This window comes from Haemaphysalis longicornis, unplaced genomic scaffold (assembly GCF_048455015.1).
Source record: "Haemaphysalis longicornis isolate Haplotype H1 unplaced genomic scaffold, Haemaphysalis longicornis Haplotype H1 scaffold_18, whole genome shotgun sequence".
Taxonomy (NCBI): domain Eukaryota; kingdom Metazoa; phylum Arthropoda; class Arachnida; order Ixodida; family Ixodidae; genus Haemaphysalis; species Haemaphysalis longicornis.
Genome location: NW_027526282.1, coordinates 9,435,988 through 9,457,747, shown reverse-complemented (window position 1 = coordinate 9,457,747; position 21,760 = coordinate 9,435,988). Strand labels below are relative to the sequence as shown.

General features: G+C 48.2%; 1 protein-coding gene across 3 annotated transcripts in view; it reads right to left on the bottom strand.

Moving 5' to 3' along the window:
* Nucleotides 1-956: 956 nt before the first annotated feature.
* The window catches only part of Nrt (Neurotactin), a 37,716-nt gene continuing 16,912 nt past the window's right edge, over nt 957-21,760 (bottom strand). Inside the window, exons 4-10 of one of the 3 annotated variants that reach the window (XM_077696158.1) lie at nt 20,762-20,881; nt 16,411-16,800; nt 12,113-12,276; nt 6,757-6,905; nt 5,981-6,052; nt 5,160-5,341; nt 957-3,659 (exon numbers count right to left, since the gene is read on the bottom strand). In XM_077696158.1, the coding sequence (XP_077552284.1) occupies nt 3,225-3,659; nt 5,160-5,341; nt 5,981-6,052; nt 6,757-6,905; nt 12,113-12,276; nt 16,411-16,800; nt 20,762-20,881 (1,512 nt within the window). In that variant the 3' untranslated portion in view covers nt 957-3,224. The remainder of the gene's footprint in view (nt 3,660-5,159; nt 5,342-5,980; nt 6,053-6,756; nt 6,906-12,112; nt 12,277-16,410; nt 16,801-20,761; nt 20,882-21,760) is intronic. The other 2 variants (XM_077696159.1, XM_077696161.1) reach the window with 2 other exon arrangements.

Below are 21,760 nucleotides of genomic sequence, written 5' to 3'. Positions count from 1 at the left end.
CACGTGCAGAGGTCGACAGGGTCAGTTGAAGGGCCTCGCTTTGTGTTTAGAAGACGGCAGTTTTAAGCAGACTCGCGTAGGTTGTCTGGATGCCAGCGCCTTTGTACGGCGGACGTGTGTGAATCGAGGCACCCTAAACTCGCTACAGCTCACCATAAAACTAGGTGTTTGCTCAAATTTTTTCTTCCAAACAGTCGTTTCGGTGCGTACAAAGCAGAACATAGCTTTGTCTTCGCTTCTGGTGGGGTTCCGAGAGTCGACGAACATACGCACGAGACTACATAAAGAGAGCGTGTTAGAAGGTATCATTAATGCTCGACAGTCCTCCACATAAAAGCTAATCCCGAAGTTCACAGGTGAAAATGAGTCTACCTTGCAACAAAGGCACGCCAAATGAACATGCCAAGGCACATCATCCAAGAGCCTATTTGTTCAAGACACACAGCCACGCTCATCAAAATGGCCGACTGAATTACAATAAACTACAACTATTAAACTCCAATAAACTACAACTTTTTGTACGAATATTATGTTTGCTATGTGCTTGCGATGTGACAAATACATTTCACTCCCGTTGGTCATTTTCAATAAAGCCAGGTGCAGGGGCTGGCACCGGAAAACAAAACAGTGTAAATGTGGCACAAATAAATCTAAAGGGAAAGCGGACAAGGTGCGTGGTGCCTGCGGCATTACAGCGTAGCAAAAGTCAACTTCCTTAATTAACAGCTCATAGCCTCCATAAAACCGAAACCATAACCACATTGTAACCGGAAACACAATGTTTCAGCCACATTTTCTGGGCCAGGGCATCATGGTGGTCGTACCTCGTGGCTCAATTCGGGCTTTGCGGGGCAAGAAAGCGTTGATGAACGAGTTTGGCGCAAGTAAAAATGTTTGGCGCCCATTGGCGCAGCTGTTCCACCCCTGCTGCAAGTACTCATACACATAGTTCGCGGTACAAAAAAGCTTTATTTTTGGTCTTCATTGATTTGATACAGGAGAATGAGTTGATGAATGGCCAAAACATGGCAAACACACTAAAAGCAATGACGGAATAATAAACGCACACAAAACAACACAACAAACACTGGCATCCCCCCTCCGACAATGGGAAATGAAACTACACATAGCAGTACTACTCGACTGCGAGGTGAAACCAAGGGCAGTGACACGCGAGGTCAGCCAAAACATTTCCTCCGTTTCTGACACTTTTGCCGCATGGAAAATGATGAAAAGAAAGAAATGGTGGAGAGGGGACGAAAAGCTGCGCGATAACACGTGGATACAAGTTCAAAAGAGGCATGCACAGTGGCTGTTCACTTCTTACACGCAAACCTTTGGCAGTGTGGCTGGCTTGTGCGGCAACTGTGCGGCAACTCTTTGGCTGCTGCTTCACTGGCGTCCGTCAGATGTGCCGTTGGGACGTTCTTTCACCCTCAGACATCATGACTCGCAAAAAAAAAAGTACAAACAAAAGCTCACATATAGTTTGTGAATTTCACACTTGAACACATTCTCAAAGACAAACACAAAAAACATGAACACCGGTCATGTTTTAGCCCCAAATGACATTGGCGTGGTGCCCTTAATGAGATTCAGTTTGTTTGGGCATGGGCTTGAGTGATGAGTGTGCTCGCTCAAAATGGCAGTGACTTCTTTACCCATGGACTTGATTGGCACTGACATTTCCGTTGTAGTTTCAGTAAGAAAGTGTCCAGGCAATTAAAAAAACAAACAAAACAGCAGGACAGTTCTAACCAACCAGATATGTGATCTAGCATGAGTATTTGACACAGTTTATGTCAAACAAAACAGCAGGACAGCTCTAACCAACCAGATATGTGATCTAGCATGAGTATTTGACACTGTTTATGACCTTTTTACAAAGTTTAATGAATTACTTTCGTGAATGGGGCATCAAAATTTTAAATACCTGTGATATAGGCCGACCTGAAAAAAAGGCCTTTCTTTGGTCCCAAATGAAGCAAAGTACGACTTAAAGCCTGTTCACCCTTGCGACGAAAGTGGGCGAAAGCGACAGGAATTCTGTCACTTTGTCGCGCGATGATCGTTTTTGTCGAATGGTAGGGACCAATTTTTGTCACCGCACAACAAAGCGTCAGAATTCCCGTCGCTTTCGTCGCAAGTGCGAACAGGCCTTTACACGTCATATTGGCCAAACAACCTCTTTTTGACCATGATCTAATTGACAGTACTCTATGTTTACATCAAAGCACCACAAAACACGCTCAAATTGGAGCTTCAAAAAGACAAAGAATGGTCCATCTCTGCACAGTAACTGCATCTTGTAGGAAAAATCCGTCTGCTATTGGTGTTTGACTGCTACAAGACGTGGCGTGAGTACAAGTGCCACGTTCCCTTTGCAATATGCCTGCACACACTGATACTGTGTTGATGAACTAGCGCTGTGCCTGCTGCCACACCTGCCTGTACAATGACTTCACTTGTACACGTAAATGACGTCAAACGACGTGCTTCGAGAGATCCGTCGGCACCTGCCCCTCCGCTGCCGACAAACGTGACCAGTCATTTCACTTCCACATTCACACAGGGAGATCCAGTATTCTTAGGTCTTCGCTTGGCTTTAGTGGCAACGAAAAGAATAAAAAAGTACTCCCACATTTAGAACTCTCTTCCAAAAATTTGTCTGTTGTTTTTGTTTTCCATGTCTCCAGATGTTTCACTGATTCAGTGTTTTTAGTTACCTGGCTTAGTAGCAACGTAACAAATACGCAATCCACCCACGTTTTTTTTTTACCGTGTCTTGAGAAGATGTTCGCAAGCACATTTTGCGCTTTGTCAGATCACTTCAATTGCAGCGTTTAAAAAAAAGGGATGGGGGGAGGGGGGGGGGAAATCAAGTCAGGCGTGAAGGGTGGTTGTACTGCAAATCCCCCATTTAAAAGACTCCTCTAAAGTTTTTTTTGTTGTGTTTTCACTGTTTTGAAAATATGTTTACAAGTAGCACCACAATTAGTGCTTTGTCACAGCTTCTCAAGCGAAGAAAAAGAAAGAAATAAAAAAAAAAGCCAGGTGGGAAGAGTAGGAAGAGTACGAAAATGTACACCACAAGGCAAGAAAAAGAAAAAGGAAAGCGCACAACCACGCCCTTCTTTTTCTCACTCTCCTCCCACTCCTCGTCTACTACGAAGCGGCCGAGTACGGCCCAAGGACCGCGTCCCTAAGCACCGCGGAGACAAAGATCAATTCTTCTTGGCATACTCTGGGAACATGTCGAACGTCTCCCACGCAGCGCATGCCTCGTGCTGCGACGCACGGCTGCGCACGTTGGCGCTGATGTAGTTGACGAAGGGGTTCTCCTTCAGCGGTTGTGCGCCCAGGGTCGGTACGGACGAGTGCACAAAGCTGTGGAACAGCTTCTGCATGTTGTGCTCAAACTGGAGGTCGTCGCGGGTCATGGGCGATGACCCCAGCGCGGCAGCCATCTTGCCAAAGATGGCCGCCACGTCGAGGCCGTGCTGCGAGAGCCGCGTGGGCTCGGCGTTCATCGAGAAGCGCATCGGCGCGCTCGGCGAGTAGTCGACGATGTAGAAGTGCGATGTAGAAGTGTGACCGGTGGCGTTCAGGAAGTCGCCGGTCAGCACTTGCAGTGGGCAGGTGACGCGGACATCTGAGATCTGCGCGTCGTCAAGAAGGAAAACCGGGTTACTGGATGGCCGAAGTACACATTTGCTCATTTGTATGCGAGACGTGGAACCACTTTCCGATTGCATTCATGCAAGCCTAGTTTCGGACAATTCTTTCGAAATAAAGCGGCCGTCACTGTTTCGTTTCACGAAACGTGCGCGCAACAAAACAGTGATGGCTGCGGCCCCTTTCGACGTCAACAAAGCAGTGCTCGCTTAGTTTTGTGAACTGTACTCGAAGAGCAAAGTGCCACTGCCTGACAAAGTTCGCCAACAGAAGAAGCTGGACTTAGCTTGCATGGTCGGACATACAGTCAAACCTCGATGTAACGAACTTCAATGTAACGAAACCCGCATTTAACAAACCACGTAACTTTTTGTAACCAAGTGTACGCACACCATTTATTTTTGACCTCTGTGTAATGAAGTCCCTTTACCGAAATTTAAATGTAATGAAATTTAATGGACAATTAGGCACGAAATTTCGGTTGTAGAAGTAGGTTTTGGGAGACGCAAGCGCTGAAACGGGGCCTAAAAAAACACGAACACCGACACACGCCGCTGGGGATGTAACGAGCTGAGTCCATGAGCGAGCGCAGTGCCTACAAGCTCCTTGCCTACAAACTGCGTAGGGCTCTGCCACATGCCATCGCTTTCTATGTTCACTCGTGCTTGTTGGGTTCCGTCATTCCAGCAAGCGCACAGCGACACATTTATGGCTTGCTATGAGCTAGAAACATTGGCTACGGTCTCCAATGAGTCGCTATGCGCCTTGCGCGCATGTTCTTTTCACACCAGCGTCCCCGATTCCGTATTGCCAACAGCTCGTCCTTTGGCCAGAAAACTACCCACGCTGCGCGCAGCAGTGGGTCTGACGACTCGTGTACCTTGTCGGGAGTTTCAAAGCACTCGGGGAAGCTAACTGGCCCTTCCAGAGATGAATAGGCTCACCAAGGGCGCTTTCCGAAGCAGCCTATAGATGGTATTCGTTAAAAAGCTTAGCGGTCAATTTCTTCGCTTGGCAACACTGAAAACGGCCACAGACATGTACAAGTACCGCCATCCTGCGGAGCCCGACGTAACGAGTGATGGCGCACTCAGTCGGTTGCATGGAGGAGAAGAGGGGTGCCTGATCTGGGGGCCGTGCGCACAACGTCGCCTAGCAACAGACGCTTGGCCACAGATATGGCGGCGCACTCGCATGGTTGCCTGCATGCATTGCACGCCATTGAATACCGGCCATATGATGTTTTACAGAGCAGTTTTCACCCACAAGAGAAGAAAATTACATATTGGAAAAAAAGAAGACAAAACACATAGGCACAGGGATTTTCATTAACAAAGATAAATTAATATAAAGAGGTTCATTTTAAGACCAGTGTCTCCCCATAATCCTTGCTTCACTGCCAAGAGTTTTCACAGAAAACCACGTAAGGCAATTCAGCTCTCGTAGATGGGTGTCCAGAGAAGAGGAAAGGCCGTGGCTCTCACCATGGTGTGGAGCTGTTCGGCCGGCGTGGTGTCGTTGCGCCCGTACAAGTAGAGCACCCGGTCGGCCAAGCGAGGGTCGATGCTGCCGAGCCGGTCACGCACGTGCGCAGTCAGCTCGGCGGCCTCGAGCTTCTCCGCCTCGGGCAGCGTGCCGCGTGACACCAACTCGTGCAAGTTCGAGCCTGTGTTGGAATGTGTGGTCATGTCACGTGACCATTGTCCGTCCTCCTACAGCACTCGAGACGTCTGCTGCTCACGTCACACCACTTATTCCTAACACTCACAGATGCATTACGCTAACTCCCTCCCTTAGTCCGCCAAACAGTAAAAAAAGGTGCACTTCGTGCCAACTGTGTAAACTTTTTGCTCCAAATGTTCTTGCTTTCCAGGAGCTGTAGGCTTCATTTACACTCTTTAGCAGGAAGCAATTCATAAAGACAATTCATCGCACAATTTTAACCATAGAAAAAAAATCACGAGGCTAAAGTGCGAGAGTCTGCGTGGCCAAAAAAAAAAAAAAAGAGAAAAAAGTCCCTGCTACATCAGACAAAACAAAAAATTTGAGTAGTGTGATATGCCACGACTTTGGGTGTTAACAACGTACATAATGACGTCCTTACCTGTTGGGCAAAGCCTTGATATAGCAAAGTAGTTAACTACAACAACAACAACAACAACAAAAAAAAACTTTGCGAAATCAAGGTTCGAATGTGTTAGCACCAATAAACCAGCCCTGGCTGTTCAACCCAACTTTTCAAAAGCCGAAACGAGCGAGTAAATGACAGCTATGTTGGCAAATTCAGAGCACGGAAGACACCCACCTAGAACAATAGGAACTCGGGTGAAGTCCTCCTGTGCCCACAGGTCATAGACAAAGTCCTTGAGGAAGACACCTTGAGAAAAAGAGAGGAAAAAAAAAAAAAAAAAAAAACCATTGAATGTCACTTCTCACTACAACTGAACGTAAGCAAACACCTCTCTCCCAACAGCAGCTGCATCCACCACAGTTAGATCAAATACACAACAGATTTGAAAGACCATTTGCAGTAAGGCCTGATGTTGGGCTAGCTGGCATCGGTACATACCATATTTATTCGATTATAAGTGGTCACAATTATAGGGTGAGCGTGAAGTTTGGAGAGTCAGAAAAAATTGCCACACGCACGCGCCCGCGCACACACACACACACGTACACTGAGCTTGGAGTATAAGGCGGGGTATGACTTTGAACGTCGCCTTATATTTGAATAAATATGGCACTTGAAGGCAGAGCACTTTTCACTTGAAGGGGATGAACAAAGAAGAGATTGAACATACAAAACAATTAAAGCTTGAGCTGCACTCGATCTGCACATTGAATCGTTCCTGTGATTGTCCCCTGTCAGTTACAAGCGGTCTGCCTTCAAGTATGCACTGTTTGCAAGCTGTTTATTACGTCCCGGTCAGCTAATAGGCTATGAGATTGTCGCAGACTTTCCCCCCCCCAACATCTGCCCCAGAGTGCAAGGCAAGAGGCAACTAACGGGGAAACACTTATGCCCTCTAACTCGGATCACTGCCTTCGTTTTTGCGAGAAGCAGGAAGCAAACAAGCTTACCGTCCACAACGACCATGCTGGGTGCGTTCAGCTCGCCCTTCTTGGGAAGCTCTGCCGTGGAGTCGTCACTCCAGGTGATCGGGAAGGACTTGACCAACTGCTCGGGCTTGTGCTTGTAGAGGCAGGCCACGTTGGGGCAGTCGGCGTGCCTGCATCGATAGGCACGGGAGCATGACGGGGCGACTCTATTCTTTAGGGCAACCTTCGGGGCAGATAGTGCGCACCACGGGTACGACACAGGGGTGGGAACTTGAACCACTTAAAGGCCAACTGCACTCAAATTTCACGTGAACCAAATTTATTTTTAATGCGTAGTAAGTACCCTCAAATCAGCTGGGACACAAGTGGTAGCGCCGTAACACGCCTCGTTAATCAGTCAGAAGCGTTTAAAAAAGCTCCGCCGCAGACCACGCTGCACCTACCGGCGGATCGCGTAAACAGCTATGACGCACCTGTGACGTTCCACCCGGCGGGGGCTTTTTCCTCTGGCCAGCCACGCAGCTGGAGAACCGGTCGAGCTCTGCTGCGCGCGCTTCACCCATGTGCTGCCCGTGCGCGCGTAGAGCTTGCGCGCAGACATTCCCCCGAGCTGGTGACCGTCCGGCCGCTCGCTGGACGGCTGCAACGTCACTACAATGGCCGCGCTCTCCTCGGTTTCGGTTTCAAAATCGCTGATTTTTGCTGGCCACTTGCGGCGTCCAGGCGCGTATTTCAGCTGTTGTATTTTGTGTGTTGCCTTCTTTTTAAGCAGACTATACGCCTCGAGCTTCGCGATCGCTGCGCCGCCTGCCGCCGCTTCACCGCGGCGTTGACGGGATTTGCGCTGCGTGGCTGATAGGGGCTCGTGCAGTGTTTTGGTTCTGTTTCGCTTCTTTTCGCCTTTCCGCGCCCTAAAAAAAATTGTTATGGTGACGTCTATAGGCAAAGAGTACGTTTAGGTCACTTAAAAAGCAGCTGCGTCTTCGTAGAGTACGTGATCGCCTGCAAGAGCTACCCTGGGACGCGGTTCTGCGCGCTTCGTCGCCGCTCTTCCGGGTGTCGGCGACGGCAGCAGCATATCACCCATGTCACCTCAAAAACATCAGGCACAAATGAATTCTACTGTCGCCTCGTTTAGACCTGATACTGGCACAATGAGAGGTTGGCTTCATTTTGCAGCGTGGACAACGAAAGCGGCTTCGTTTCGAATATATACGTCGGAGAAAAATGTGTTTCGGGGATGTGATTACCCAATCCCGGACAATAACTAATGCCTGTTATAAGAATATAAACCATGCGAAAATGTTAAGTAAATTCCAAGCCTGTGCGTCGTTAAATATGTGCCCACACAATCCATATAGCAACCACGGGAAAAAAAATGCTGTGCAAGTGCGGAATTAAGAAACATAATAGCTCTAACAGAAATGAAAAAAAAAAAAAAATCAGTGCAGCGTCTGACATGCTAAAGACGTTCGTCGAAACTTAAGCCAGGTATGGTTCACTAGACCAACTATACGCGAAATGCACTGCTTTTTTCGCGAGACATCGGGGGGGGGGACGCTGTGTACAAATGCGGAGCGGAATCAAGCAATGAACGGTTTAGTAATCCCACACACAAACCTCGCGTTCACTTTCCTTTTGTTTTTCTACTTCAACGAAGAGCTGATCGTACGGCGGACGCATTTTTGGAAGAGGCTGTTCAACAATTAGGCGATGAAAGGTGTCGTTGGAAGAGTGTGGTATGTGATAAGGCCCTCTGATTTCCGTTTCTGCTTTATTCTGCAGGCTCCCTGTGCCATATGACGATATTTTGAAGAAGCATTTAGTCGCGGACGCGGATTATATTCTAAGCCCGTCTCCGCGCTGCTCGCAGATGATACATGTAGCAGATGAATGTTTGCGGGCTCTCACCTCACGACAAGACGACTCTGTCGGGTGCTGATCCCCGAGTATAATTATGCATTGTCCATCGTACTTTTGGTGAATATTCCCGAAATTAACACAGACTGGCTTGTAAATGGTGGTGATCAATATCTGAGGTACAATATTGGCAAACGTAACTGGCGTGCTGTCAGGTATGAGCGCTCCGCTGATTATGTAAGCGCACAAAACCGATTTAAATTGTAGTGTATAGCCGTAGCATGAACATCTGAGGAACTGGTGGTTACGGAGATACGGCTAGTAAATTCAGGTCAGTGTAGCTACATTCGGCTCCATCATACGCCAGTTCCGCGACGCTAGCCTGTGGCACACACCTGGCGCCTATACAGGCCAAATATACCACACTAAGATCGCGTCAGAAACATTTACGCTCTCGTAAACACACCCCATTTGCGAACAGAGTGACTGCTCCACATAAACATGGATTTCAAACGCCCGCAAGCGGTAAATCTCAATCGTAAACGTGCCGCAAAAGCTGCGCCGGCACTGGGGAGCGGGGCGCGGACTCCCGCGGCTGCTTTCGAAACGGGCCGCTAGGGGGATTTCAGTGGCGCCCCTACAGGCCGCGCTCGAGGCGTATACGAAAATAGGGTTTTCAAGAGGTCGAAATTTTGAGTGCAGTTGGCCTTTAAAGTAGCCCTAACTCTAAACAGGCACAAAAGGGAAGTAGATAGACCGCAGCACTGTTGATGCTAGGGTGCTCAGATTGGATAAGCCGTAGCAGTTTAAAGAGAGAGAGAGAGAGAGAGAGAGAGAGAGAGAGAGAGAGAGAGAGAGAGAGAGAGAGAGAGAGAGAGAGAGAAGGCCCTTATGTGGAAGAAATACACTAGCTGTGAACGAATCGACAACTGGGTGATGTTTCTTGAGCATCTTGGAGTAGCACAAACTCAACACAGACATGAGACGAAGGAAGTCGACACACCACAATGCTGTCCACTTCCCCCCTCTTGTGTCCATGTTGAGTGTGCGCTATGTCAAGATCTTCAAAATTGCTACCAACTAGCCCAGTCGTCGATTTCTCCATAGAGGGGCAGGAGCCAATCTCTTCACCTATTTACAAACACCCCCGCAAAATGCTTCAGCTTGTTACCGAAAAATGAGCCCTTGTCAAGCATTCCAGTATTGCCGAGAAGAATGGTACACACTATTGTATCTACGAGGATACTGCGAGGAATATTCTTTCACGCACGTAGCGGCCCATTTTAGCAAGGCAAATTGGGCATGTTGGTACATAATTCAAAGATAGCAGTGAAAAATAAATAAATAAATAAACAAAATAAAAAATAAATTTTTCAAAAAAGAAACAATAGCATGCACAGAGACAAGATGCTGTCTTTGACATCTCATCTCCACCAGTGTCTTTTTTTGCACTGCTATCTTTGACTTGTGCCTGCTTTGGGATGGGATTAATATTGCATTATACTAGAAACTTGCACTACAACAAAAAACACAATCTATTCTTTTGTTGCCTTTGTAGTAAAACAAGCGGCACACTAAAATTTAAAAAACCATTCCCAAAACCTTGCTTGCTACATTGCATTACCTTGCTTACTCCCTCTACATTGCAGTCATAAGCTTCTTACAAATCCCTTCGGTATGTCACCACAATACTGCTAACAGGGACATATTTGGCACGTTGTAGCTGCAAACAACAAAAATAGTGCAACATGTTTTTGATGCAGGTGCTAGAGAGCAACCTTAGCTTTAATTTGCGAAAGTTTGCAAAAAATCGAAGATGGCCTGTTTTAAATTCGCTTTCAAAATATACCAAAATATATACCAATTCTATATACCTTGCTGCAGTACAGGTCTTGACCGCATAAACTAAAATGGGCACAAAGATGGAGCAAGGATAGAAGAAAACACTAAAAAATTGCAACTACCTAGCTTTTTAGAGTCCGAGAAAAAAAAAAAGCATTTTCAAAATTTCTCCCAATTTGAGAATTTTTATTAAAAGTATGTCGCTTTTCAAGCCAAAGACGAATACGTTAAACCATTTGACAGTATGCAAACTCTTTACATAAAAAGAACTAGGGCAATAGCTGCAGTAGTTTTTGTTTTACAGAGGTAAAAATTTACAATTTTCCATGAGCCGCTCAACGCGGCAGTGACCCGAGTTGGCTTTGGGAATTTTTTTGAGAAAGGAAACTTTTTGTTTTTCCACAAAAAACTTCACATATGTTTTCCCATGTGCACAAGGAGCTATATATAAAAGTTTCATCAAAATTAAAGACGCCGACTGGACACGCCTGTCCTATGTCTTGTGAAAACCCGTGAAAACTCGGCTCTCATGGAGAGCTGAGAGACCGAAAGCCGATCACCGCTTCCTCTCGTTCCTGCTCCCGCTCCCCTATTGGCTCAGGGTAATCCCAGGTGACCAGCGATGTTTTGTGGCAAGGTAGGAACGAACGAAGCGATGAGCGATTTCCTCCGTGGCGAAAAGTACCGTATTTACTCGCATTATCCTCGCACTTTTTTTTAGGAAAAGTCACTGCAAAGTTAGGGGTGCGAGAATTATGCGGGGAAAAAAAATTCGGTGCACATTGTTGCCAATTTGCCTTATGCCAATCCCGCTAAATTTAGCGGTCGTTTTTTGTATATGTAAGCTGTGTTGCCAACAGCAGCTATTTCTTTTTATTTTATCATTTACAACGTAAACAGTCTCCCGTCGATCAGCGATCATGAAATTGCCGCCTTTGCTTTCTGGCGCGCGCCCTATCTCGTCGTCGTATGTGCGTGCCCTACTCCAGTAACGCACGCTGAAGTCGGTGACGCCGAAGTGCCTGCCTGCGGCACGGTTGCCGTGTTCGATCGCGTACTCCTTCGCTTTCAAATTGAAAGCGGTAGTGTAGCTAGCGTTCTTCCCCATGGCGAAGCGGCACCAAGCACAAAACAAAGAGATCAAAAAGTTCTCAAAATGGCAGCGAGCTATCCACCACTGACGCGAGTGACTCACTGACTGCTGCCGCTCAACGACGGGACCACGACGGTGACACGACGACACGACAGTGGGCTGCGCGAACACCGTCGAGTTGCGCCCACCCGAAACATGCGCGAAACCGGCTCAAGGACAGTAGGCTCCTGTTAGGGAGTAGCCATGCAGGTTGTTAGGGCGCCTGGATGGCCTTGGATACACAGCGTTCTCCGCCGAACGGAGAGGCGGCGGGGGAGGGCGCGCGTTGGAGAGCGCGTGCACCATGCGGGTTTTGCGAGCAGGCAACTTTCGCCGCTGCGAAGTTGGGGGTGCAAGGATTATGCGAGGAACCAAAAAATCCAAGTTTTGGTGGCTCACATTAGGGGTGCGAGGATTACGCGAGTAAATACGGTAGTTTGACGCTCGTTGCATCGCTCCCCATTTCCCTTGCAAAATCGCTCGACGTGGTTAGTGCTAGACAAGAGAGGCACCCCTCAAGCACTCCCCGATCCTGCCACTCACCCCATCACTTCCAGGTTGTCGCGAGCAGCGCCCGCAATGGTCAGGTTGGGAAAGTTGACGGATGCGCCCGTGGCCCACACCCTGTGTATGAGGCCCTGGCTCATAGACGACGTCGCCAGGAGAACGGCCGAGGTGGCTCCGGCCCCGTGACCAAACAGGACCACCTGCAAAAGAGAGTCGCACTTGATGTCATCACCAGTCACTCTCGGTGCAACGACGCTTCGTACCACTGACCTCCCAGAGTTACTCAACGCACACTGGTTGTGAAACTCTCCACTGGCTTCATGTACAGTTAAACCTCGTTATAACGAGACGGGCTATAACGAAATAATGGATATAACGAGCAAATCGTAATTTCCCTTGAAAGTCCCCATAGAAACCAATGTATTTAAAACCTCGTTTTAACGAGGTAAAATTTCCCCGTTACGGGATATAACGAACAAATTTCGTTGAGAAATCAAATTTTGAGCTAATTTTACAACAGTGCGCAACGCGGATTTGAGACAGTGCGTGACGCGGCAACTGTATTAGCAGTTCAAAACTCCCGCCACGCGCACGAAGCTGGCTGGCGCGCCATGCAGACAATGGGGCCCTTCGATTAACAGTGTTGGACTCACCGCGGGCTCCCCGAGAAGCAGTTCGACGTTCGATTTTCCCACGTATCCCTATGGCTTCGGGGAATCCGCGGACTATCCGCGGTGAGCCCGAGAAGAACCCCAATGCACACGGTGCGCGCGGTTGCGTCGCCTTCCTCACTCTAGCCGTCTAGCAGCTCGAGGCTGCTCTCGCCAGGCAGAAGCGGAGCGAGTCGCAGACGGGGGGGAAAGGGACGAACTCCCGAGTACCTTTCGCGCACCGCTCACGCCGACGCTCCCGAAGACGTCGTGAACGTGGGTGGGATGTGGAGGCTCTGCGCATCCCGACCTCCCACTCCCTGCTGGCCATAAATAAAGTCTCTCTCTCTCTCTCTCTCTCTCTCTCTCTCTCTCTCTCTCTCTCTCTCTCTCTCCCCCCTCCACTTTTCGTATCGCCGGCGTCGCTGCGTAGTTGTGTGTGCGTGGGTTTTGGCATATCTTTTATCGTACTGCCGGCGTGATTACAACGGAGTGCGACAGGCGGGAAGCGAAAGTGAAAGACTATCACGCTTGAACAGAAAACGGCTATGATAAAAGCCGTCGCATAGGGCGCGAAGGAAGGTGCACCCCGTCAAGGTGGCAAAGAGACTTTGACTTGTGGACGAGTACGCTGTTCACCATCGTGCATCGTGAGCAACCGAGAGTCCATCGTCAGCGCTGTTGCACATGGCTTGAAAAGAAGTGCTAAGGACGGCGTCGGAGGCTGATGCGGTGGACGTGCTGCGTCGCTACTTCGGCACGCACGAGGGCGGCGAAGATGGCGTGAACGTAGCGGCCGCAACTGAGGGAGCAATCGCTCGCATCAGGAAGGAAGGTGCATCAATGTCCATTTACGGACTTCTTCGTAGCCAAGTCTGTTTGAAATACGAGTTTTGAACTGCAATAAAGTAGGTTCGTGACTTTTCCTTTTTACCTCCGGAATGTGTTTATTTTACTGACTATCGCCGTGCAGCAAGATGCTATTTCGCCCGCTTTTTGTTTTAGGTAACTACAATGCATGATATTTGCAGTAAATGTCGGCTACGGCTATAACGAAATATTGGCTATAACGAGCAAATCGCGGCGCCCCTTCAATTTCGTTATAACGAGGTTTAACTGTACAATCAAAAGATGGTCTTCAGTCGGCCCCCTGCCCTAGGGGTAAACAGGGGCAAGTTCACCAGCCTGCCATCCACTTGTTGGCGGGAAGTTGTAGACTACTCAAGTGCTTACAGCTAAGTCATAAGGAGAAACTGTGGAAACATAAGTGAACATTACCTAACTGAGTGTTTCGTGATTTGAAATGCGAGCTTTATTTTATTAAGTTGTGTTGCTAAGTAAACGCTTAGCGAAGTTCAGGTTTTGTCCCCTAGGTTAGGGGTTGGCAACCTTTCGAGCTGGAGGGCCGAGTTGCAAGAAGCCAACGCGGCGGACGGCCGGGCCGACCCACAAATCGGGTGGGGTGGGGTGGGGTGGGGGGGGGGGGGGGAAAAAATTCAGCAAATTGACAATATTATCTAACAGCAACCGACAATGGTCTGGCTTCACACAATTTCACACAATACACTGAAACTTGACTGTTACAATGTTTCTTTACATTTGTAACACCTAAAATTCACGACGAACACTTTAAATTCTTGTGAAAAAATAGGGCCATTGGTTATCTCTAGAAAAATCAAGGGTTTTCAAGGACCCTTTAAAATTCCAGGACTTTTGAGGCCTTGAAATTTACACTTCTAAATTCAAGGGTTTTCAAGGTTTTCAAGGACCTCTGCGAACCTTGATTCAAGCACAGCCTACGAGGTTTTGGTAAGCAGAATTCAGTGTAAAATGCGGCGCTTCTATCAGAACTGTAATGCATCTGGCATTACCTGCCTCGTTCACACTTGTGGTTCTATCTAGCCCGCTTTGTAAGGGCGGCTATATTGGCCAGCGGCATGACCACGTGCACGCCACCTTCAGGTCTCCTGGACTTGTTGCCTTGTACAGCCAAGAGCAGTCGTGGATGCGTATGCGCATTTGCTAGTGAGCACAGCCAGCCGTCATCTGACCCAGCTATGGGGGTTATATCGCAGCAGAAGCCTACCTAACACACAGGAGCACCATACTGAAATGAATAACAGCAAAAACGGACCTCAAGGCGCATTCCCGCAGGTGATTTGCCTCGTTGCGCGCGGTGAGGCGGCGTTTGCACTTGCAATGAGCGATGATGCGACTGCGTTTAGCGGAGCTGTTACCCGACTTTATGACTTCCTTGGTGCCTCAACCACTCGCAGTCGAAAAAAATTATGTTCCACGAGCACGCAAAAACAGGTAGAAATCACTCTAGAATGCATGCTAGTACTAACCTGGAACAATGCCGAAAGCATTGCGGGTTGCAGGAGGAGCAGAAAATAACAAACTCAAGAAGGCTCTTTTCAACATATTATCGCACGAAGAAATACACGCACCAGCTTTCACGCCAGAACACACCCGCATCACGGCCCACAAATTTTGCTGCTTTTCACAGGCGCAAAGTTCTGATGCCTCCAATCTCTTAGCATGTTTACCGCTTGTGGAAAGGCTGCAATTCAAGTACAAAAAAGCTGCAAGTCAACCTACTGTCCCGCTATCCACAAAGCTATATACGATGATTACTTGCTTTTACAATTCATACACGTTTCTCCACAATGACGAGTTCCACGCTGTTCGTTGATTAGTAGACGCAAACACTGAAGCCACTGACCAAAGAACCGAAGCGCACGGGAAGTTGCTTGCCGGCCTGACCCGACGGGCCCAGCAGCAGCGGCTCGCCCGCTGCCTTTGGCATTGCCGGATGTAAGCAAACGCTTTGTTTCCGGCTACATCAGCCTATTCTACGGCCATGATTGGCTATCCGGTTTTGCGGAGCCGTCACGCGACGAGGGAATTCGGTCCAAGAGCGATCTTCTACGCCTTCGCAAAGCCACGAAAAGCAACATCCGGCTCATCGCTTTGTGACGTCGCGCGATGAGGTGACTCGCCAGTGGGAACGTGCCTTAAATAGACAGAACAAATCACTAGCATATATGCTTACCACTGCCAGGTCACCCAGCACTTTGCTGGCTACAGGGCGTCGGAGTATTGTTGTACGGGGCGTCGCCGCCTGTTTTCATGTTTCTGGCATTTCCTGCCATATTAGAAAAACTGCTAGTCGCGAGAATGGTGTATTTAGATTCTCGGCATCGTAATCTACTGATACAGGCCAATTTTGTTCCACCCTTCGGTGCCCCTTTAAGGAAATGGGGATTGAAATGGTTCCTTGCCACTGGTGGCACCAGTGGCAAGGAACCATTTCAATGCTCATTTGAAACACCAAAGTTTAATGAGCCATAAAATTAGTTCCAAGTGGTGTCTCAAGAAACTGCCTCTCTTATTGCATTCACCAGTGTTCATAGTACTGGAAAATATAAAGATTACAGTTTTATGACCAATACTGCTCTGTCTATTCCTCCAAAAATGGCTAATTACCTCTAATTATATTGGCAACTAATTGACCTACTCAAAAAATACTGGCATATTTGAGATCAGTGAGAAAAAAGCAGCAAGACTGACAAGTTTCCCAGGGTTTACCTAAAAATTAAAGGAAGCTGCTTCAAGGGCCATGTCCCTGCTTAGACTAATCCGATGCGCTGCAAACAATGAGCTCAACGGTGGTGCCCTCACCTTGGTGTTGTCTCCGCCGAAGGCGCCGATGTTGCGCCGCACCCACCACAGCACCTGCACCTGGTCCAGCAGGCCGTAGTTGCCGGAGGTCGGGGGCCGGACCAACTTGGAGAGCATGTCGAGCGCCAGGAAGCCCAGCAGGTTGCGCCGGTACTCGAAGGTGACGACGACCGCATCGTAGGTGCGCGCCATGGCCGGCGCGGGCTCGAGGAAGTGGTCCTCCTCGGACATGGCCATGAAGGAGCCCCCGGGGATGACGACCAGGACGGGCCGGCGACTGCGCCGGGACATGGAGGGCGTGTACACGTTCAGGTAGAGGCAGTCCTCGCTCGTGTTCGCCGGCGTGTTGGCCGCCTTCTTCTGGGGGCAGCGGGGCGCAAACTGGTGCACCTGTGACCGGGAAGAACCAGAGGGCGCCGTGGTTGGCATGCGAACTTGCAACAATTGCACTCGTGCTCAGGAACAAACAGACACTGCGGAAAGGGCATGCAATGCAGATGCACTCTCATGCGAGAGAGAGAGAGAGAGAGGGGGAGGGAAGAGGGAGAGACGGTTAGATGACTGGACAGAAGATGTGGCACATTCTAGACCCAGAAAAAAGTATTCAGAAAAAGGCCTAGTTAGCATGACATCTATTTCACTGGAGACGGGGTTACACTTGTCAGCATGACATCGACTTCACTGAGGGGAGTGTCCAGCTGACTGGACGGAAGACGGAGCACATGTTATTGAAAGGGCACTAAAGGATGAATGAAATTTTGTTTCAACTGGAAGATCGTACGTTCTGTAGCTCTCTTGGCTCTTGTTCGACGAGCAATGATACGTTATTTGCTGAGGAACAAGTAAATAAAGCTAACGTTCCTCCCACCCGCTTTTCTTTCTTTTCATGAGGCAGCCACTGCATCACAAAATATGAGTGAAGCCGCTTTTGAAGCCACAAGCGCCGTTTCGAATAGCAAGCGCAGCGTCCCGGGCTCCTGGCTGGCGCTGTTCAGGAGGGCCTCATCTGGCAATAAGCCAGATGAGGAGAAGCAGATCATTTTCTCTCGTGTGGTGCCAACCTAGTGTGAAATAAACACTCATCACAGCAGCTGTGTCAAGTGTTCATTGCACGCACACTTCATGGATGATCAACAGTGGCTCGAAGCAAACAGGCAGGTCGGTCAGCTAACCACTCGCAGTAAGTTAATTTCACGGGCGATTATGTTCGAACTGGACACGCTTGACCGATAGCAACATTTTAAATAAAGTGTTACTCCCCTTCCTACTCCTCGTCCACAGTGCGTAGAGAATGGGGAATAAAGGTTCTTCAGCTGCTTCCTGCCAGGTATTTCGCTCGCAGAAGCTTGCAGAAGATCAAGATGTATGACAGCGGTCTAGTACCTTCATACTAAAAAAGGCCATGAAGTGAACTCAAACTGTTTTTTTTTTTCCGTTTTTACCATGCAGCATATAAGAGAACAGTTAAGAAAGGAACATAGAAAGAAACAGGAAAGATGGTGACATTTGTGTGCATGTGCTAGTGTTGGCATATAAGCGTGTTCAAAACACCCGCCGCGGTGGCTCAGTGGCTAAGGCGTTGCGCTGCTGAGCACGAGGTTGTGGGTTCGATTCCCGGCCGCGGCGGTCGCTCTTCTGATGGAGGCGAAAAGCAAAAACGCCCATGTGTACAAGATTTCGGCACACGTTAAAGATCCCCAGGTCGTCAAAATTAATCCGGAGCCCTCGACTACGGGGCGCCTCAGTGCCTGCATTGCGTCGGCGCGTTAAACCCTACAATCAATCAATCAAGCAAGCGTGTTCAATGTTTCAATAACTAGTGAGTCTGCACTTGTCCTGTCTCCTCTTTTTCGCTGTCCCATCTGTGTGCGCAGTTTTACATCTAAGTATGAAAAACAAGAAAGCGAGGGGGGAGAGAGGTGGTTATGAAAATCAGAGATAGCGAGGAAAGTGCAAACACTGATTGAGTGGAAATGCAGGTCCATAGGAAGAAAGGCAGTCCACTTTCATGCAGAAAATTCAGTAGCTGATTGCAATATTTGCTGCCTTGCACCCAACGATTGTGGTCATTTAATTTATCCAACCAAAGAGCAGCCTGTGTGGCTGCACTTTCCCTAGCTACTTTTGTATCTGGGAACATCCACAGCAGATGCTTGGCATCCGTCTCTTCTGGGGTGGGTGGGAAAGTCCAGGTGACTGAAGTGTGACATCGTCCGCATAGATGAAAAATTTCACAAAACAGATGTCTTGTAGCTTCCATGCCAAGGGTTTGAACGCAATATTGAGCGACAAAGGCGTTATTTCATCTGAAAGTCCCAGCTGTTTGTACTCCGCTACCTCCTTGTTCGATTTGAAATCCACCCCATCGAGCACTTCGCCATCGATGGGGTGGATTTCAAATTACCTCCTTAGCCGTAATTTGCGACATAACTAGCCAGAGCAGCCTGAAACACCCAGTGAGGTGACTGCACCCGTGGGGAAGGACGGTTTAGGAACCAAAACTACCGCTATCACTATCACCTCAATAAAGAAAACACCATGCCTGTTGGTTTGGACGAGGCACGGAGAAAGAAGTATTTGAGGAGGGGAATTTGCTGGGCTGGGAGATTGCGTAGCAGCACAACAGATGACGCATCAAGTGCGTTGCCATAGTTTACATGTGCTTCTACGGACGCGATGCACAAAAATCGCAATATAATGAAATATATTGTAAAAGTTGCCAGATTTCTTTCTGCAAAGTAAATAAACAGAAGTGCTGGCCTCTTTAGCAGCAGTTATTAATAAATACTGCCCTAGTTACAAGCCGTACCGCGCTTGAAATGGAGCACTAGAAGGAATCCCGGAGCAGACAACGACGTTTGCCGACGCCGCTTCTCTCCACAAGTGGTTCCCCCTTGCCGCTCTCGCCTCTCGCAGGCTTCTCAGATTTGCGCGTGCTTTTCATGTTGCACAGGCAGCGTGGGGAAGTTAGAGGAGTCTAAATATGAACCAATGGCATAGAGGATAAGAACCATCATTGACTGGAACTTGTCATACCTAGCTTCTCAACCAGGTTTTAATAAGAACTCAAAAGCTCCTTCGTCTAATGGCAACGATGTTTGAAACGCGAAGATTTCTTCCGCCGCAAACCGACTCAACGGAAGTCCAGTCGCGTGAGGGATTCGCCGGTGTCGTCTGTCCATAACGGCAGCCAGCTATGCACCGACTGACCGTGACTTTATCGCGCTGCCGGAGCAAGCCCTGTTTCTCCTCCTCAATAATTCTTGCTCCGTGGGACAAGGAGTTTGCTGGGATAAAATTTGATAACTTCAGTGCAATGAATCCTCCTGATGTTGCAAGAGATGCTATGAGATGGCAGCAAGTCACTGGTCACCGAGGTTCAACTTCAGTTGGCATTTAAACGAAGTTTTATTCTCCCCATCTCAAGAATTCACTGTCAGTTAGGGCCCAGCGAATTTGAACACCAAATAATTGCAAGGTTTCACAGAAATGTTCAGACGGCAGCCACTCAATGCTGCCATATTGCGTGTAACTTCTCTGTGCTTCCTGCAGGGGTGACACAGCAGAATTATATTTGGGAGCAGTTTTTTTGAGCAGCAAACCCTTGATTTTGGAGCAGCAGAACCTTGATTTGAAGCAGAAGAACGGCATTTACTATGTCAAATTTTTGGCAACTCGGAAGGGGGGGGGGGGGGGGGTGCGCTTTTTGATCGGTTTTGAACGTACATAACACCGAAACAGCCTTTCAATAAAGTTTTTTCTACGACAGTATCACAAGGTACGAACTGCACTACCTTTTTACAAACCACTTTTAAATTCTTAGCCTCAGCTTTACGCACACGTGTAGACTTGCCACAACAAAAGTTGCGCAAAACGAGGTGAGACAGTCGTCGCAAGGTGCACGTTCACTACAATTGTAATTTGAGTAACGTTGGTAAGTTTAGCCACCTCCTTTTCGGCATTAAATTTCACTTCAGATAGATGAACCATTATTACTAACGTGCATCATAGCCTGTCCCGCTATCGGACACTGCTTGGACAGTTTGCAGCGATGTAGCCTGCGCCGCCACTTCTGCAGTGTCGATCGTTTCATTATCGCCGCTCACAAGCTCGCTGTCAAAGGCAGCAATAACTCGGCGTTTTATAACACCGCAATGAGTCCGAAATTTCACTTCAAGCACTCACCGCGCCTCATACTCAAGGCCGAAACACGGCGAATTCCTGGGCAACACGTTTTTGATGAACTCCCGTCTTTCTAGTCGCGCAACTCCCCACAACAGATCAAACGACTAAATGTGAACCCAGCCACCCCCATAACCAAAACCACGGTAGAAGTCGGCGAAGAGCACACTGCCTGAACCACGAGCAACTGCTTCGCCCGGCGGCCATGTCTTGCAATCTTCACACCAGGATGCCCAGTAATGTCGTTCCAGAGATTCGGCGCTCCTAAAATTGCCGTTTTTTCATCACCCTGCACAAGTAGTTTGCCGCCTCAGTACACAAGTATTTTTTCTGCAGGACTTTGCAATTGTTTTCGATGGGAAAACTTTAAGAACTCACAGAAAGGAACATGTGCCACCCGACACTGCAACTTTCGAAAAAAATATCTCGGGGACAATTTTATGCGGGTTTTTTACTGAATGATCAATCAATTAAACCTTTACAAACAGCATCACCTTAAAGATGCTGGAAAAGTATGCCGCCAGTATGCATTTTCCCCACTGAAACTGATGGGAGCATTAAAATCCTTGGCTCTCGGACTGTTTTGGAGCTATTGAGAAATGGGACTATAGTAGTCAGGGAAGAGCAAAACTTAGTGGAGGGAAGAAATAAAAGAACTTTGGGGCCAAACAATGCATGCAGATCTCAGAAGGGTAGGAGTAATGGTAGGTCTATGGAAAGTCATTCTTGCTGCAGCAAACATAAATAAGATGACGCTGATGATGGGGTGGCGACCACGAGTGGGTCGCAATGCACACGAGTTGAGACCTTGTAAAGAGTTTGCGCAGGGAATGCGTCGAATGCGGTTTGAATTAAAAGTGAAGCATTTGTTCCTTTTATGTGGTGACCTTTCGGATGAAGTAAGGCTAACGCATTGTCTTCATGTGCCCCTTCAGGGATGCAAACGCAGAGAGGGAAAACAGCACGCTAGACGTGAAAAACGACTCCGGACTAACATGCCACTACTGATAATTGCATCACGGGCATACAAAAAATATAGTGAGCAAAGGACGAAAGGAAACAAACAACACATCGCACACTGTACTAAAAAAAAATAAACAGAAATAAGTGGTTTTAAAGGGACTGCTAAGTGCTCAATTAAAGCCATTGTTTTATATAATAATAAGGT